Below are 18,517 nucleotides of genomic sequence, written 5' to 3'. Positions count from 1 at the left end.
GGGATGGGATGGGATGGGATGGGATGGGATGGGATGGGATGGGATGGGATGGGATGGGATGGGATGGGATGGGATGGGATGGGATGGGATGGGATGGGATGGGATGGGATGGGATGGGATGGGATGGGATGGGATGGGATGGGATGGGATGGGATGGGATGGGATGGGATGGGATGGGATGGGATGGGATGGGATGGGATGGGATGGGATGGGATGGGATGGGATGGGATGGGATGGGATGGGATGGGATGGGATGGGATGGGATGGGATGGGATGGGATGGGATGGGATGGGATGGGATGGGATGGGATGGGATGGGATGGGATGGGATGGGATGGGATGGGATGGGATGGGATGGGATGGGATGGGATGGGATGGGATGGGATGGGATGGGATGGGATGGGATGGGATGGGATGGGATGGGATGGGATGGGATGGGATGGGATGGGATGGGATGGGATGGGATGGGATATAAGGATCTGCTGGACTTGACAGCATATCTTCGTGTCCCAGAATTTGGCTTGGGGCTGTTCTCTCATCCTGCCCCTCAGCTCTTCCGCACAATTTAATTTGCAGAATAAAACTGAGGAGTTCACCTTCTGAATAAATTTCAGCCTTCTCCTCCGGCCAGCACTGGATCCTGCTGATTTCAAGCCTTGTCCAGGTGTATTGATTCTTCCAGCAGTGAGAACACTGGCACATAAATTGCAAATTGGAGCCAAGGGGAAGTGGCTGCATTCAGAGCACATGGGATAAAGGAGATTTATTCCAAGGAAAAGGGTGTTTATTCATGCCATGACCTCAGGCCCTGCACTGCTGCACTGCCCTGGAGAGGGGCTGCTGGTGACCTTGAGGCTTAGCAGGGACAGCCAGCACTTAATAAGTGACTTCAGCAGAGGCAGAACAAATCCAAGGAAAATGCTCCAGGGACTGATCCTGTCCAACCCCTCAGAGCAAAATAAACACCCTCCCTCTGGCCAGGCTCACTCCTTGCTGGTGATTGCCATTGTTATTGGGTTTTCATGTGGCAATAAATGATGTAATTACCAAAAGCCAAGTGCTGATTAAGACTCCCAGCTCCCAGGCAGGGACACAGCCAGGCTGGGACAGGAGAGCTCCTTCCCAGGGATGCTGCTGGGCCCTGGGTCTGTCAACAATGGGACAGGAAATTCGGAAAAACAATAAACAGTCATCACCTTTGCCAAACTGAAATGACAGATATTAATGTCAGGCCTATTTAATGAGGGATAATTAACCCACCCATCACAAGGCCATGGGATACACCAGTTGGAAATTTTCCAGTTAATGATATTTAATGTTTCCACCTGATTTTCAAGAATTTAATTGATGTCTTAATTATGAAAGATACCTGTATTAACCCCATTCCCAAACAGTTCCTGACACTGCTGGGATTGTGGGATTCACCCAGAGGCTCGTGGGTCTCTCACTGCCAGTCCCCACTGGGATCCTTTCTCCTTGCAGGCAGCTCCTGCCCATCCTGGCTGAGGCAGAGCTGGGCAAGTGTAGGTGGAGGTGATGCCTGGAGAGGCTCCCTGGAGCAGAGGTGGGCAGTGCTAAAGGAATAAAGCAGGGATTTATTCCAAGCCCTTCCAAGGATTCACCTTGGGCACTGCAAGAGCCCGGCCGTGGCTCCAGCCAAGATGGAGCCCAGATGGATCCGAGTCACGAGTTCTCACACTTTGATCACTTTGGGGCCATTTCCAGCTTGGCCTTCATTGTCCAATTCCAGCTGCAGCTTCTGCACTCCCATCCTCCCAGATTCTCTCCTCAATTCGCTGCTCTTTGCACTTTTTGGGGCTGGAGCTGCAGCAGTGTCCTTGGTTCTGGGCTGGAAAAGGATTGTTTTGTGTGCCTGAGCTGGGAGGAGAACTTGTGACACTTTGTATGGAGTTCAGAGTCACACACCAGTGCAGTGCAGAGTCTGGAAATATGAAAGCTGGAACTTAAGGCATCAGAGGATTCAGGAAAAACCAGCATCAGGGAATGTTTCCTTAATACCAGGACAGAGTCCATCCTTCCCCTCATGCAGGATGTGCATGCCCATTTCAGATCAGAATCCCAGAATCATTAGATTGGAAAAGAGCTCCAAGGCCATCAAATTCACCCTGATCCCCACCTTGTCCCCAGCCCAGAGCTCTGAGTGTCACCTCCAGGAATTGCTTGAGCACCTCCAGGGATGGGCACTCCAACCCTCCCTGGGCAGTTCCAATCCCTGAGCACCCTTTCCATGGGGAAATTCCTGCTGTATCCACCCTGAGCTTCCCTGGCCCAGCCTGAGGCCGTTCCCTCTCCTCCTGTCCCTGTTCCCTGGAGCAGAGCCCGACCCCCCCGGCTGTCCCCTCCTGTCAGGGACTTGTGCAGAGCCACGAGTTCCCCCTGAGCCTCCTTTTCTCCAGCTAAACAACCAGACCAAAGAATAAATAAATCAGTCAATGAGAGGTGTGGGAGGGACAGCTTGGATGGATCACAGAATTATGGAATCAAAGAATGGTTTGGGTTGGAAATGACCTTAAAGGCCATCCTGGGCAGGGACACCTCCCACTAGCCCAGGTTGTTCCAACTGAAAGATTCCATTCCTTCTGCCTTCCCAAACCCTTCTCCTACTGAAACCCAAGGGCAGTGCCAGGACCTGACCACATTTTGGGCTGTGTCCCTGGCCTGGGGGACTCAGCACACCCCAGTCAGGAAGATCTCCCCACTGAGCTCAAAAGCTCCACAGCTGCCACCACAATTAAAAATGCAGGCAGGGAAAACAGCACGCAGCGAGCAGGGCGGGTATTTATAGCTGCTTATGTAAAGCAGATTCAATGGAGCCATTTGGAGCCAGAATGGGCTCAGTTCTCCTCCCTCATGGAGCAATCTGCAGATCCCAGCAGATTCCAGCCCACCGTTGCTCTGCTGAGGGACACAGGGCACAGCCTGAGGGCTTGGGGACTAAGGAGAAATGAGAGGGTTTATGGTCTGTGGGAGCTCAGGTGCCTGGGAATGATGAGCATCATCCTGGTCCACATCACCTGAGCCCACACAGATACTCCCTTCACCCTGCCCTTTCCTGGAAAGCATTAATTGCTATTTCTCAGAAGCAGCTCATGGCAAGAAATGATCGAGGTCTCACAGATTCTCAATTAACTCCAAAAGGTCGCTCTGAACAGCTTTAAACAAAGTGCAAGCACATGGAAAAGGGGTTATTGCTTCCTGAACATCTCAGCCTGTTCCCTTCTGATGTGCTGATGAATTAGATATTAAATCCACAGATGAGCTAAATGAGTTAATCGTGGCTAATGTCATTACCAGCAGTAGCAGAGGAATCAAAGATGATTAGCCACTTGTCATAAAGTCTTAGCACAGAGGACAGAGAGAATTAATTTGTCCCACTGACCTGCTTTTGGTTTCCACAGACTTCTGATCGATGTGTGCTGGAAATACAGGACATAAACAGGGAGAAAAGGAAATCCAAGATGATAAAACAGGTGAAATATGTGGGAAATGTGAGACTTGGAAGTGGTGTTCTAGACAAGCAGGAAAGGGTGAGACAGGGAGGCAGAGATTTGCCAACCAGCTCTCTCCTAACCTGAATTATCCCATGACTGAGGATGTTCACTGCACTCCCCTCTGGGAATCACTTGCCAGCCAGGAGTCTCCAGCAGCCCTGACTCCCTTTGCACCAGGCTGGCCACAGACAGCATTTCCATGGATCAATAGGGCTGGAGACCTTGTCCTTCCCCAGCCATGCCTGCTGCTTTTCCCTTCCTTGACACAGCCAATTTCCCAGAGGAGATGGATGGATCCTGCAGCAGCACTGTGTATTTAATACATGCTATTTATCACCCACTCTGTCACCCCAGTGAAGGAAGTGTGTGCCTGCACAATAAACATGCAAAAATCCCCGTTGCATTTGGTTAATCCTCTGATGGCCATCAATAAACCTCAGGGGCTTAGGAGTGACTCAGGGAGAATTTTAATAAATAAAATATTTACTTTAATGTTGTTGTTGTTGTTGCTGCTGTTGTAGTTGTTGCTCAGCTTCTCCCCAGCCCTTCCCATTTAAAAGTGTGCCAGCCTGCAGCAGCTCCTGTTTCCATTGCATCAGGCTGCCAGAGCAGGAGGAGCTGTGCTGGTTCCATCAGTGCTGCTGTCTGGGGCAGGGAATTATCAAAGGGAAATCGGGTATGAGGGCTGTGACATAGCCCTGTCCCACAGGCTCAGTCCCAGAGCTGCCACTCACTTCAGAAACAAGGCTGGCAGACATCAGCACTGGGCTGGCTTCTCCAGAAGAGCCCTCCAGACCTTGGGATCACAGGGTCAGAGGCTGGGAAAGACATCCAAGATCACTGTGTTTAACCTTTGACTGAATGCCACCTTGTCACCAAGTGCCACCTCTGCAGGGCCTTGTGCCACAGGGCTCCTGGCTGGCACAGCTGGGCCAGGGCTCCCAGAGACCCATGTCTGCTAAAACCACAGCCTGACCACCCATGGTGCCATGGCCTCTGGAACAAGACCTTGTCATTAAGCAGGGCTTTGGTACAGCCCTGAGTCTGCCCTGGGTGCCAAACCCTCCTGCCCAGGCTGGAGATGAGGTGTGGTCTCCATCAGCTCTGTGCCCTGGGGCTCCTGGCCCAGCAGTGTCAGCAGGGGATCAATTCCATCCAAACCCATCCAATTCCATCCAAACCATGCATTTAGCCAGTGGGACATTGCTGAGCTCTTCCAGAAATCAAGCAGCAACACTTCCAAAACAATTTGTGTGAAACCCACTTCTCATTAGCAGCCAATTTATAAAATCTGAAGGTTCCTTGTCACCACATGTCTGGTGGCACTTCTGAAGGCCTTGCTTGGAGCCACCATCACCCAGGAACTGCCCAGGGCAATGTGTCAGGGCCTCCCTGACAGCTCTGCCTGACCCTGTCCTCTGTCAGTAAATAATCAAGTGTACCCTGACCCTGAATCTTGGCAAATGACTGGTTTGTATCAATAAACACACTGCCACTTCTCTTTTTAGAGTGAGGTGAGATCCCTCATGACACCAGCCCTTCAGGAAGCAGACAAGGCCCAACTTGACCCAGACACTTTCTCCATCTCAGCCTGGCCCAGCTGAAACCATTTTCTCCTCATGAGTCATCAGCTTCTGCTGCTTTCCCTGTCTCCTCTTCATTGTCACTCCTAGGCCAGCCCTATTTCTGCCACACAAATAGAGTTGGCTTTCTTAAGCACTGCTCAATATTTCATACAGACACTTCTCAACATCACAGACTATTCCCAACTATCTCTTTAATCATGAGCAATTCACTGGAAAAGCCTAAAATAGTGCTTTTCTTGTTCCTTATTAGAGGGAGGGGACGGAGTTTTGTGGAAGGGGAGGATGAGTAATGAGGTTGTGCTCGGGGTGTTTGGACCAGCAGCACAGAACTGCCGTGAAATCTCCTGCTCTGGAAACCTTCCTGGGAACTCTCAGCAGTTTTCTTCCTACCCAAGCCATGCACAGATTGCAAAGTGCAGGCAAAGACAGAACAGGAGTTTATTTGCAAATATAAGCATGAATCACTTTCCCCTAAATGCTCTGCTGGCCCCAGGAGCCCTCCCGTGTGCTCGTGCCTGAGTTCCCATCTGCGGAGGGAGCAGCAGCAGCTGCTGCTCTTCAGGCAGGCTGGAAAGCAGGAATGGCCCTGCTTGCCTCTCCTGTCCTCATTCCCAGCTCTGAGCCCTGCCCACCCAGCTTGGCAGAACCCTCTCATCTCCCACAGCAGATTTTGCCCCAAAAAGACCCTGCCTTGCCTGAGGCACACCCTGGCCAGGCCCCCACTCTTTCCAAACAAGTATGTGAATCAAGCTGCACAACCCAGAATATCTGAGCCTTTCTGAGGTCACAGCTCACGCAGAGATGTGTCAGCAGGCACTGCCTCTCCCTGCCCTGAGGAGGCACCACCCAGGGCAGGGGCACAGCAGAAAGGGCTGACTCCAAAGGTGTGGACCCTTGGCTGCATGAAGGAAAAATCCCTGAAGTCTGGACAGGCTGAAATTCCTTTCTACCCTGATCCTGTTCTCCGTGCACAAAGAAGCAGCAGGACACACGAAGGTCACTGGCACAGGGCAGGGAGTCTGAGATAACTTTGCATGAGGAAGGAGAAAAAAAACCTCCAGGGATTACAATAAATTGCCACCTTCTTTTCCCAAGGGCTCCCATGAAACACTTGAAAAAGTGACCTCATTAATTAATGAGATGGGTTAAGGCTCTCTCCACATACTCTACTTAATTGCAATTCTGTCATTCCCAGTGAATTCTTAAAGCCATATTGATTATTCAAAGCTCTGTCCAATCAATAAAACAATAAACCATGTATGCTTAAAAAAGTGATTAAAGAGATAAATACAGGAGACACTTTAAAGCAGCCATGTCCTCCTGCTTATCCAAGAGAAAGTAATGGTAAATCTGTTTCAATGCCCTCATCTAATTGCAGGGGGTGTGATTGCCTCATAAATTCATTGTAATCCTGAATCCATGTACAAAGCAGTTCCAGACTGAAATCATCCCAAACTCTAATGCTCCCAATTTTCTCTTAGCTGCTTGCTCCATGCCCTGCACACACGATAGTGATGGATGAGTGGAGTGGGAGAGGCTGAGTGAGGCTGGGTGAGCCTCCTGCCAGGCTGGGGGGTGGGCAGGGGTCCTGAGGGATGGGACTGATGGGGAGCAGCAGGAAGAGATGGATGGAGCTTCTGCATTGCAGAGCAGGCAGCTGTGTCCTGCACCTGGAGCAGCTCTGCCATGGAGAAACCTCAGACATGGAGCAACCTCAAACATGGAGCAACCTCAAACAGGAAGCAGCCCTACACCATGGAGCAGCTCCACAGCATGGAGCAGCCCCACACCTGGAGCAGCCCCATTCATCCCTGGCTGGAGCCACATCTGCTGGAATCCAAGGGCCAGCAGAAGGAAAGTCCGTTCATCCCTCATCCCTGACTGGAACTCTCCTGGTCTGGCGTGGTTGATGTTCCTCCAGATTTGCTTCCTCTTGACCCCAGCCCTGAGCACCCATCACAGCCTGCATGGCCCCTGGAGCCCATTCCCACTCCTGTTCTCCCGGGACATGGCAGGAAAACCTCGTGTGTGAGGCTGTCCCAGCTGCCCCCAGTCTGTCACCCTGCCATCATCCTGAGATGTGGATCAGGACAATCATCTCCACTCCCACACTCCTCCCAAGCCCATCCCCAGATCCAACTGGTGCTGCTGGAATCTGTTCTCTTGGGGTTACTGGTGTGTCTGTGGGAGTGTCCCTGTCCCAGCCCTGTCCCCTCCAAATCCAGCACTGGGTTTGAGACTCTTCAGCAAGAAATCCCCAGTCCCCACTTTGGCCCAGCTATTTTCTCCTTTAGAGAAACAAATGATTTGTGTTTGTACAACTTATCATGAATTTGGAGCTAAGAGGTCCCCAGGGCTTCCAACAGAAAGGATCCAAGGTAAGGGTTTGAGCCTTGGGGGAGAGAAGGAAAAAGCATTTCTGGGCTTGAGGTGAGTTTTTTATTCTTCCTGTTTCATTTTTTTATTGAAAACATTGTGATTTAACAAGTACGGTCGTTGTTGAACATAAATAAATAATGTGGAGAACTGGGACACGCGAAGCTCTGTGATTGCATAAATATTCAAACTGCAAAAGAAATATAAGATTTCAAAGGCACAAACCTAATTATGGAGTTGTTATCTCTCCCCCTATAGTAATTCAAACATAAAGAACAGTTCCCTGGGGGCTGGTGGGGACCACGTTGCACGTCTGAAATGCTGAACCTGGAGAATGCAGCACAGCTCAGGCTCCTCTCAGCCTCACACACAGCACAGCTTAACTGAGGGCACTGCCTGGAGCTGTCCCCAAGGCCCCATGAGCAGAGCCTTGGGGCTGGCAGGGCAGTGACACCTCTGGCTTGCTCTCCTTGAAGCCCTCCTGCTCACTTGGTGCCATGAGGGACAATGTGACACTGGTGACAGACTCACCCTGTGCTCCTTCAAGATGCTTCTGCAGCAGCTCTGGGACATTCACATTAAATTTGTCTCCTGCCACCTCCCCTGCCAGGTTTCTGCCCAGCCTGGGGATGGTGAGCACACCATGTCCCCATCCTGCTGCATGGCTGCCACAGCTGGAGTTGGGGAAAAGCTGCTGTGGGCTGAGCAAGGCTGGGAGGTGCTTCTTTACAAAGGAGCCCAAAACTCACAGGATCACAGAATGATTAAGGTTGGGGAGGACCTCTGGAGCTCATCCAGTCCAAATCCCCTGCCCAGGCAGGGTCATCCAGAGCAGGTGACACAGGAACACATCCAGGTGGGATTGGAATGTCTCCAGAGAGGGAGAGTCCAGGCCTCCCTGCACAGCTGTTCAAGAGCTTTTCTGCCTCCATGGAAAGAAATTCTTCCTCATGTTGAGGTGGCAAATCTTGTGTTTTGGTTTCTGGCCTTTGCTCCATGTCACTGGCACCCCTGAGCAGAGTCTGGCCCCATCCTCTGGCACCCCTGGAGATGTTTGTATGGGTTGATGGGATCTCCTCTTAGCCTGCCTTTCTCCAGACTGACCAGGCTCAGCTCCCACAGTCTCCCCTCATCAGAGAGAGTCTCCAGACCCCAAATCACCTTTGTGGTCCACTAGACCCTCTCTGGTAGCTCCTTGTCTTTATTGTACTGAGGAGCCCCGAACTGGACACAGAAACTCATCCAAGTTTTACTGCCAGCCCCTTTATCCCAAGATTTCTTCATTATTATCTCCACAGGTGTGCTGGTTTTGCATTGAAGTTGCTTAAGAGGAGGGCACAGACATACACATATTGGGTTTTTTCCTAGATTTCTTTTTCTCTGTGTTTTAATAAAGTTCTTCTTTTTACCCTTTTAAGTTTTAGGCCTGCCTTGTTTTTGCTCCTAATTCTCTCTCACAACAGAAATTGAGTATATTAGAATCGGCAAATCTAAACTAAACCAAGACAACAGCCAAGAATAAAAAAAACCAACAAAAAGCCACAACAAAGTCCCTTTACCATGAGACAGCTGAGGGAGGGATGCAGATCCTGGGAACCCTTGGCATGGGGCTGCTGCTCCAGCAAAGCACTGCAGGTTTCCAGTGACAGTGCTGGGGAGAGGGGGAGAGGGTCTGGAGAAGGCTTTTTGGGATTCAGGCTCCAGAGGCCTGAGATGGATGCAGCACTTCTGATTTGGGATTTGGGAATCTACTGCCCCTGCCAGCATCATCCTACAGGGCAACAGCACCACCTACTGCTGCTGGAGCCGTGCTGGGAGCTGTGCTCCCTCTCCTGCTGAGCTCAGCGTGCCCATGGCTTGGACAGAGCTTCTTGTCCCTGGTGCTGGACACCTCCAGCAGCTCCACATCCGTGGGCACCTGGGCTCCTGTCCCAGCAGGGAGGGCTGTGGCAGGGCACAAATACTGGCACAATACAGGAGAGAAAAGAAGGGTGTGGAGCTGTTAGAGAGGGTCCAAAGGAGGGACAGGAAGATGGGGAAGGGTCTGGAGGGGCCACACGAGGGCACTTGGTTTGTTCAGCCTGGAGCAGACTGAGGGCGCAGCTCACCAGGGGTTGCAGCTCTGATCTCTGGGACAGGGACAGAAGCCGAGGCTGGAGCTGAGTCAGGGGGTTTGGGATGGATTTCAGGGACAGGTTCTTCCCCCAGCAGGTGCTGGGCACTGCCCAGGCTCCCCAGGGAATGGGCACGGCCCCAAGGCTGCCAGAGCTCCAGGAGCTCCCAGGGATGCCCAGGGTGGGATTTTGGGGGGGTCTGTGCAGAGCCAGGAGCTGCACTGGGTGATCCTGTGGGTCTCTTCTCACTCAGGATATTCCTTGACTCTAAATAAACTCCCTCTGAGGATGGAGCTCCTCATATGGCCCCTCCAGACCATTCCCCATCTTCCCGTCCCTCCTTTTAGACACTCCCTGACAGCTTTAGCTACTTTTTATATTGTGGCACCCAACACTGTCGCAGGACTCGAGGTGATCGATCTCGGGACAATCCTCTCCCTGCCCTGGCTGGCCCTCATGTCCCCAGGACAGGGTGGCCTTTGGGTCACCACCCCGAATCCCTTCCCGCAGGTCTCCAGCCTCTCCTTGCCCCTGCGTGCATCCAGCGCTGCCCCATCCCGGGCCAGAACCCGGCCCTTGTCTTTGTCCAGCTCTGCAGCTGCCGGGGGGTCCCCGGTGGGTTCAGCCTGTGCCCGTGTCCCCAGTGCACGGTCCTGCTCCGTGTCCCCGCGCGGTGGCGGCAGGGACCGCACAGGGAGAGCACCGGAACAGCACGGAGACAGCACCGGGAGAGAACAGGGACAGCACCGGGACAGCATCGGGACAGCACCGAGAGAGAACAGGGACAGCACCGGGACAGCATCGGGACAGCACCGAGAGAGAACAGGGACAGCACCGGGAGAGAACAGGGACAGCACCGGGACAGCATCGGGACAGCATGGGGACAGCACCGAGAGAGAACAGGGACAGCACCGGGAGAGAACAGGGACAGCACCGGCACAGCACAAGCACCACACTGGGACAGCACGGGGACAACACAGGGAGAGAACAGGGACAGCACCGAGACAGCACCGGAACCACACCGGGACAGCACCGGGACAGCACCGGGACCGCGGCGCTGGAGCCGGCGCTGGAGCGCGGAGGGTCCCGGGGACTGAGCCTGCTCGGGGAGGGGGCACGGGGCAGCCGGGGCGGGGGATGCAGCTCCAGCGTCTGCCTGCACCGACCACCAGGGAGCCCTCTTTCATCCCGGGAGGGATCCCCCGTTAATTCCGGGAGGAATCCCCCTTTCCTTGCAGGAGGGATCCGCATTTCATCCTGCACATCCAGCCCACGATGGCCCCACGGGACAGGCGGCAGCACACGGGACGTGTCCAGCCTCGGAGGACAGGAGCCATCCCTGGGGAATGCCCGGCTCCTGCTGCCCAGGGAACCTTGGCACAAACGTGTCCCATGGGCACTGGACCCTTCCTGCTCCCTGCGTAGTCCCTGGGGCAGGACGGGGGTGTCAGGGACCCTGCACGGAGCACGGGGTGGGTTTAGGGGGGGCTGGGATGAGCAGAGCCGTGTTCTGGAGCAGCCTGGCTGGTCCCAGCAGGGCAGGAAGAGGTCAGCTCAGCCTGGAGAAGGTGCAGAACCAGGGTGAGAAGTGGATCCTGCTGCAGCTGAAATGAAACCCTCTCTTTTATGTCAACTGCTCTTTTAGGATAAAAACTTCCTCTCTTGGACCTACAGTAGGGAACCCAAATCCACTTAGCTCTCCCAGTTCCAAAGAATCTTTTCATCTGTTCCAATAAATCCACCCTGGACACCCCCAAACACGTGGTTCCTTTGGCTGCTGGTTCCCAGGTGGATGGGCAGTGAAGTTCACCAGGGCCATTGTGCCCAGATAAATCATCCACAGGTGAGGACAGAGCAGGGATGGGAGGCTGAGCTCATCCCACCCCTGGCCCAGGCTGGGAGCCTCCTGCCCCTTCCCAAAAGCTCCATGGCCTGTCCCACTGCTGGCCACAGGTCTGCACAGGGCTGAGTGAAGGACCTCGACCAAGTTCTTGTCTTTCTGTGAGCTCCCCACACCTGGATAAGGTGGTGCCCCTCATGCTGACCCTCTGGACCCTCCCCTTCCCCTTTCAGCCCCCTGAGCTGCCTCTGTGCCCAGCCTTGGCCCTTGTGGGTCCTGCACATGCCCAGGAGAGCTCCACAGCCTTTTCCCACCCCATCCCACTCCAGCCAGGTCTGTGGTGCAGCTTAGACTTGTTTTTGCACTGCACCATCCCAGCAAGGGTCCCTCAAGGATGGAGGTTCCAGCTCTGGAACCCAGCAATGGCACTGCTGGATCCCTTCCCTGCACTTTGCTGTGAGAGGGGATTAAAGTTTGGCTGGGGGTTCCTTAAAGGAAGCAGTATTCCCAGAACCACCTGTCTCTTCCCATCCTCCTCCCTGTAATGGACTCAGGATGTTAATTAATAGATAATTGCTAATACCTTGCATCCCTCTAATGCTTTGCTGATGAGCTTCAAAGCACTTTGCCGTTGCTGGCTACGATTCCGTGCTCTGAGAGGGCAGAAATTGCACTTCAGAGATGTTTCAGGAACTTGCTGATGATCCAAGTCTGGATCAGGACCAACCCTCCAGTGCTGGGTTCCTGCTCCAGGCCCTGCCCTGCCTCCCAAACCGCAGCCTCCTGGCCAACCCTCCCAGGCACAGCGCCCAGGAGTCAGGGGCAGGCACACAAGGAGTTAAACAATATCCTGATAGGCTGGTGAGATCATCGGAGCTGGGATGCTCCATTGTTTATTAGACTCAACAGAGCCCAGTAGACAACACCCAGAGGGATGTGGGGCTTGGGATGAGCCTGGCTTTGGAGAAGGGGCCTCCCTCTGCAGCCATCCCTCCCTGCTCACCACGTAAGTAGGATGGGTTCCGTGGGTTTGGCTCTGGGGCTGGTGGAGAGGGAGCGGGGTGCAGCACAGCAAGGTGGGCTCATCCTGTGGCTGAGCCCCAAGGGACTTGCAGGTGTTCTTTGCCCAGCAATCCCTGAGGGTGCTCTGGGACTGCCCAGACTCCAGCAGTGCTGGGAGGCTGCTCCCGAGGGATGCAAGCAGCCGAGCCCAGCCCAGCACCGCTCTCCCAGCAATGGGACTCTGGGTCTGTCCCAGTTCCCATCCCAGACCTGGTGGGGTTTGTAGGTGAGGTGAAATCCCCCAACACCCTGCAGGGTCTCGGGGCAGCACCTGCCAGCCTGCAGGGACAGCTGCCCACAGGGCTCCTGGCTCCGAGGTGAGCAGGGGCATGGACACAGGAACGGGGCTCTAGCACCCATCTCTGGCACCCACAGCCTCCCTGTTCCCTGCCAGGGCTCAGCCCAGCAGAACCCAGCCCTCCTGGGCTGGCACACAGCAGCACAAAGCTGGAGCTGCTCTGGGCTGCTGCTCTTGTGCCCGCAGGAGCCGGTGCTGGGCTCACTCTGTGGGGTGCTCAAGGCATGGTGAGTGCCCTCAGCCACCTGCAGCCACCACAGCTCGGGGACAGCAGAGGCACAGGACGGTGAGTGGGCTTAGCACTCGGTCCCTCAGGGGTTTGGGTGCTGTTTCCCTCTCAGGGGTTTGGGTGCTGTGCCCCCCAGCCCCTCCCCATGTGCAGGTGCCCGAGGCAGATGGGGCTGTGGGGCTGCTCCTCACGGGGCAGCTGAGGCAGGACAGGTCCCCCACCTCCCCCAGGAAGCAGCCCCCAGTCTTCATCCGTCTGGGTCTCCTGGGGACCTCATGTGTGCTGGCTCACTGAATGCTCATCTCTCTCACTGGGAACTGAGAGCCACTCTTGATTAAATTTGCCCAGCATGAACATCCAAGAAAAAGTTTCTGCTGAGTTTGTGCATGTCCCTCAGTGCAGCAGCCTCCTCCCTTCCCATTCCAAGGCCACATGGATCCTCCAGAGCAACAAACCCCTTCTTCTGACGCACATGGACCTGCTGCTGTCATCTGGAGGGTCTTGGACTGAGATTAAACACCAGGACCAAATAAAGAGTCCAACTGAGACATTCCAGAGCAGCAAGAAAATATTTTCCTCCATTCCCCAGGGTTTTGTTTTACTCCCAGCTGGGACTCAGAGAGGATTTGCTGCCCATTGGGGTGACAGGCTGAACACATCTCCTGCCTGAAGGACAAACCAACCCTCTGGGTCTCACCCCACAGCTTTGCAGAGCACTGGGGCTGCTCTTTGCCAGGAGACCATCACGAGCCATGCAGAGGCCACTGGAAGCCCCAGAGAGCCGTGGGGCCATGGGAAGGGCCTGGGGATCCCTGTCTGTGGGGCAGGATCTCAATGTCAGCCAGGTGGGGGAAGCATGTGCACACCTATGTGCAGGTGGCTGGAGCAGCCACACACCCAGTCCCACCAGTCTGGGGCACTGGTGCCAGGCAGAGCAGAGCTCACTTTGTCCCCTGGCAGGGTCTGACCCTCAGGAATGACCTGGCCAGGCCTGAGCTGGGCTCTTCATTTCTCCCCAGCAGGGATCAGAGCAAGCCTCATCATGGAGTCCAGAGCTCACTTTGGGTTTTCCTCAAAATTTTCTCTCCCGTGACCATTGATTCCCTGAGGGATGAGGGGCTGGAGCCCCAAATCCAGGATTCCCAAAGGTGTGCTGTGCCTTGGTACTGGAGTCCCCAGCAAGGAGGCCCCCAAGATTTCCCAGTTCAGAAACCCAGGAGGGTTCAGAATCCCAGGAGGGTCTCCCTTCTGGAGAGGGAAAGGAGAGACCCCAGCAGTGAGAGCTGCCCAGGGTTTCAGAAGAGCAGCAGAGCTACCAGATGTCAAAGCTGAGACGTGCTCTGGAAGCATTTTCAAGACAGCAAAGAGTCATCTGCTGATTGTCTGCTTCCAACAATGGTTAAAAAACCTGGGAGAAATCCAAGAGCACTCTCCTGCCAGGCTGCTCCAGCACATCCAAGCACATCTGTGATGGATTAGGGATGGAGCAGGGGCAGAGCAGGAACTGGAGTTGCATTAGCTCTCTCAAGAGCTGCAGATCCTCCCAGTGCTCCCATACAAGCTCCAGGCACTGGCAGGGAGTGAAATCCTTCATTAGCCAACAGTGGGCAAAAGTGTGACCAAAAACCAGGCTCTGCCAGGAAGTGCTGGGGAAATGAGCAGGGTCTGGGAATTGTGGTGAGAGGGGTGGTTCTGCCAGGAAATAAAAGGGGGAATAAATCCTCTCAGTGGAAAGGCAAAGCTGAAAGGTAGCTGATGGTTTCTGCAGCAGCCTGCCATTAATGCTCTGCACACAGAGGGGAGGGTGCCTGGCAGAGCTGCTGCCCTGGGATGCAGAATCAGGATGGCAGCAGGGAATGAAGGGAATTAAATGCCTAGAAGATAGAACAGCACGTCGAGTTTTAGACTGCTGAGGTGTGGGCTTATTCCAGAGAATACAGCAAACTTCCAACCACAAAATCAAATTAAAATCAGACAGTGGCTTGATCATAAAACCTCTCTGTGATGTACATTAGAAAGACAAAGACAAGAAATGCCAGGATGAAATTTCAAAAAAAGTCTGAATTGCACTGGAAGAGGGAGATCAGAAGGCAGCAGTGCTTTGAGTGAGGCAGCTGGTGGGCAGGTGGCACCTGGAATTACTCAGGATTTGGGAACAATCCCTGCAGCTGGTGGGGGTTTTGGGGGACTGGGCTGATCCCAGGACAGGTTGTGTGTGTGGCAGCAGAGCAAAGATTTTGTCCATGCAGAGCCTCAGTGGGCAGGATGAGAGGGAACAGCCTCAGGCTGGGCACCAGCAGGAATTTCCCCATGGAAAGGATGATCAGGCCTTGGTAAGGGAAGTTTGGAGTGCCCATCCCTGGAGGTGTCCAAGAATACCTGGATGTGACACTCAGGGCTGTGGGCTGGGGACAAGGTGGGGATGGGGAGCAGTTTGGACTGGATGGGATGGGGGGGCTTTTCCAACCTAAAGGGTTCTGGGATTCTCTGTCAGAAATGTGTCCCTTGCCCTGCCCCTGTTTTTCCTGTTTCAACAGAGAGCAGTGAGAACTTCAGACAGGAGGGTTGCAAGTCCTGTCCATTGCTCTTGACTTTTGTTTTGTGGTTGTTTGTCCACACCTGGCAGACCTGAAACATCCCAAAAGATGTCAGTACCACCAGCTCTGCAGCAGTGGCTGTGCTGGGGGGACTAAATTATAAAATTACATCTGTCTCTTCACAGAGTAACCACAAAACTTGGCAGGGATGCAGGTGAAGGAGAGAGGGAGGTGCTAGCTGACACCCCTCCATCAGCACCCCTAGGTGGGCACTGAGCCCAGCATGGCCCAGCTCTGGGCAGGTTCCTCCAGCCCCTGGAGCTGTGCCAGCCTTGCAGTCTCAGCAGGGCTGGACAGAGCTGGGGCTGGCGAGCTCTGGGGTCACCTCCTGCACAGCTGCTGAGCCACAGGCCTGCCCTGGCACGGGCAGGGAGCAAAACCAGCCTGGCATCACTGTGAGGTTCCACCTCCTGGAGAGCCATCCCTGCAGAGCAAACACAGGGCTGGAGTGGGGTTTAGGTGACCTGGATCAAAGCCCATGTGGGCTAAAAGTTTGTGTGGTGCTTAGGGAGAGCTGTGCTGGGCAGAGCAGTGGTGGCACTGCCCATCCTGCTGCCCAGCCTGCCTGCAGGATCCCATTGCCTGTTCCACCATTTTTTCCCTGCAGTGACCCCAAAACCTCCTCCACCTCTGCTTGGCTGCATCCACTGATGACCAAAGGGAAGCACCCTCCATCCCCCATCACTTGCCCTGCTCTGCTTTCTCTTTTGTCTATCCCAGGTCCCCTCCTCCCACCCCATCATCATGGAAATCCCCCCCAAGAGTCCAGATGAGAGCGAGAAGTCGCCCCAGTCCAAGGAGCTGATCACCAGTAACACGGGCAGCACCCTGTGCATGAGCTCCCGCAGCGAGTCCGTGTGGACCAGCGCTCCCAGGAGCAAGTGGGACATTTACCACAAACCCATCATCGTGGTGTCGGTGGGAGTTGCCATCTTCCTCTTTGGGACAGTCATCACCAGCCTGTCCTGCTTCCTGACCGAGAACACAAACGCTTACAAAATGTCTGGCCCGGCTTTCCTGTCCCTGGGACTGATGCTCCTGGTTTGTGGCCTGGTCTGGATCCCCATCATCCGCAAGAAGCAAAAGCAGAGGCAGAAGTCACAGTTCCTACAGAGCCTCAAATCCTTCTTCTTCAACCGCTGAGGGCAGCCAGGACCTTCCCAAGAAGGTTCCCCTCCCCTCCACCCACCTGTGTTGATCAGCCATGAAAATAAAGACTCTCTTGTACTCCCTAGAGGATTTCACCCCAGTCAGTGTCTTCCCTACATGGTCTCCAGTGTGAAAATAACTTTGTACTTCATCCAAGTCATCCCAGGAAAAAAAGGAGCAGGAATTTTCAGCTGAGCCCAGCAAGGCAGATCAAGGTCTCTGCATCACCCCCCTGTCCAAGGAGTGACCCAACACAAACTGGGTCAAGCAAAGCCCCAAAGGAACCTGGGCTGAAGCAAAACCCCACGGGAACCCAGATCCCCCAGAGGTTCTGCAAAACCCATCAGCAGAGAGGAGCCATCTCACTGGAGCCACAATTCCTTCAAGCTCCCTAATTTGCCAGAGGGAGAGGCTGGAGGATCTGCACAGCATCAGGAGACACAGCAGAAGCAGAGGGTCCCATGTCCTGCAGAAAGGCACAGATCCTTCAGAAGGGCACAAATCCTACAGAAGGGTACAGATCCTACAGAAGGGCACAGACCCTGCAGAGGGGCACAGATCCCACAGAGAGGCACAGATCCTACAGAAGGGCACAGACCCTGCTGCTCCAGGCATCTGGCAGGGCAGGGACAAGGAAGATATTTGTGAGAATGATCTGAGCTGTGGGAACTGTGCTCAGGGCTGAGAGCTGATTCTCTCCCAGGAAACTCTCAACCTCCTCTTGGCCATGTCTTCTTGAACTCCCTCATTTCTGAAACCTGTGCCACATCAACATTTCAGCCTGGAAATGTGCTCCAAGATGCCTGAGACCTGAAGTATTTGTGTTTCCACACTCTGAGCTGTCGGGCTCACCTTGACACTGTGCCGGGCTTCCCCCTGTCTGTGACCAGGGCTGTGTGCCTGGAGATCCCCTCCACCCGTGTGGGCAGAGCTGGAGGTGGCACATCCCATCCTGGCAGCTGGCACAGCTGGATTAGGAGTATTTGAGCACACAAGTCCCTTTGCCCTCAGCCTGGCCCTGGACTTTGTTTCCTGACTGGTGCAGGTGTCCCTGGGCACCCAGTGCCCAGTGGGGCTGTACAGGATCTGCCACAGGACCCAGCAAAGCTGTTTGTTCCCACACATCATGCCATGCTCTGCTGCTGTTTGCAATCCTGCCCTGGCACTGGGCACCATCCTCTGCTCCTTCAGCTGCCCCGGGCAGGGCATGCTCACCCAAAACTCCTGGACACCAGGATTCAGGATGGGAAGCCAGGCAGGACGTGAAGAGCAGCCCCAGGTCCCAGCTGGGTGCAGGTCTGGGCACAGATGGGAGCCCTAGAGCTGCACCTGGAGCGGCACCTGGAAATGTGTCCTGCTGCAAAGAGCTGTGCTCAGCCAGGGCTGCCCGGCCAAAGAGATGCTCCAGGAGGGCTGGAACTGCCAAATGGAGAGAGGGGATCCTGCTGTCCACATCTCAAGGAGAAGGAGACAGTCAGTGAAATGTTAGTGTGATAAAAAGTCACAGAGACCAAGAATTGAACTGGGTTCCAGACTGATCATTTATAATGAGAATGTGAGGTTTCATTAAAGGAAAATGTTCCCAAGGGACTTGCAGGTGGCTGCCCTGGTGTCACATCTCTGCTGTGTGGGGAGGGTGTGGTGATAGAGTTTGGGGGTGGTGTGGCACCCACTGGGCAGAGGAGGCTGGCTCAGGATGGGGGAAGGACAAGGAATGGCGTTGGTTTGGGTGCTGGGTGAGGGGCTGAGTGAGAA

The 18,517-nt window shown here is 54.4% G+C and overlaps 1 protein-coding gene across 1 annotated transcript; it reads left to right on the top strand.

Annotated features, from left to right (window-relative positions):
• The first annotated feature begins 12,343 nt into the window (after positions 1-12,343).
• PIRT (phosphoinositide interacting regulator of transient receptor potential channels) lies at positions 12,344-18,300 on the top strand. The gene is made up of 2 exons (XM_033076789.1): positions 12,344-12,433; positions 16,334-18,300. The coding sequence occupies exon 2, from the start codon at positions 16,358-16,360 to the stop codon at positions 16,754-16,756; it is 399 nt and encodes a 132-aa protein (XP_032932680.1). The 5' UTR covers positions 12,344-12,433; positions 16,334-16,357; the 3' UTR covers positions 16,757-18,300.
• The last annotated feature ends 217 nt before the right edge of the window (positions 18,301-18,517 follow it).

Source organism: Catharus ustulatus, chromosome 20 (genome assembly GCF_009819885.2).
Source record: "Catharus ustulatus isolate bCatUst1 chromosome 20, bCatUst1.pri.v2, whole genome shotgun sequence".
Classification (NCBI taxonomy): Eukaryota; Metazoa; Chordata; class Aves; order Passeriformes; family Turdidae; genus Catharus; species Catharus ustulatus.
This window is presented reverse-complemented; position numbering and strand designations above follow the sequence as displayed.

What these genes read in the sequence shown, in the direction of transcription:
- PIRT (XM_033076789.1), top strand. Translation starts at nt 16,358, where the DNA reads ATGGAAATCCCCCCCAAGAGTCCAGATGAGAGCGAGAAGTCGCCCCAG.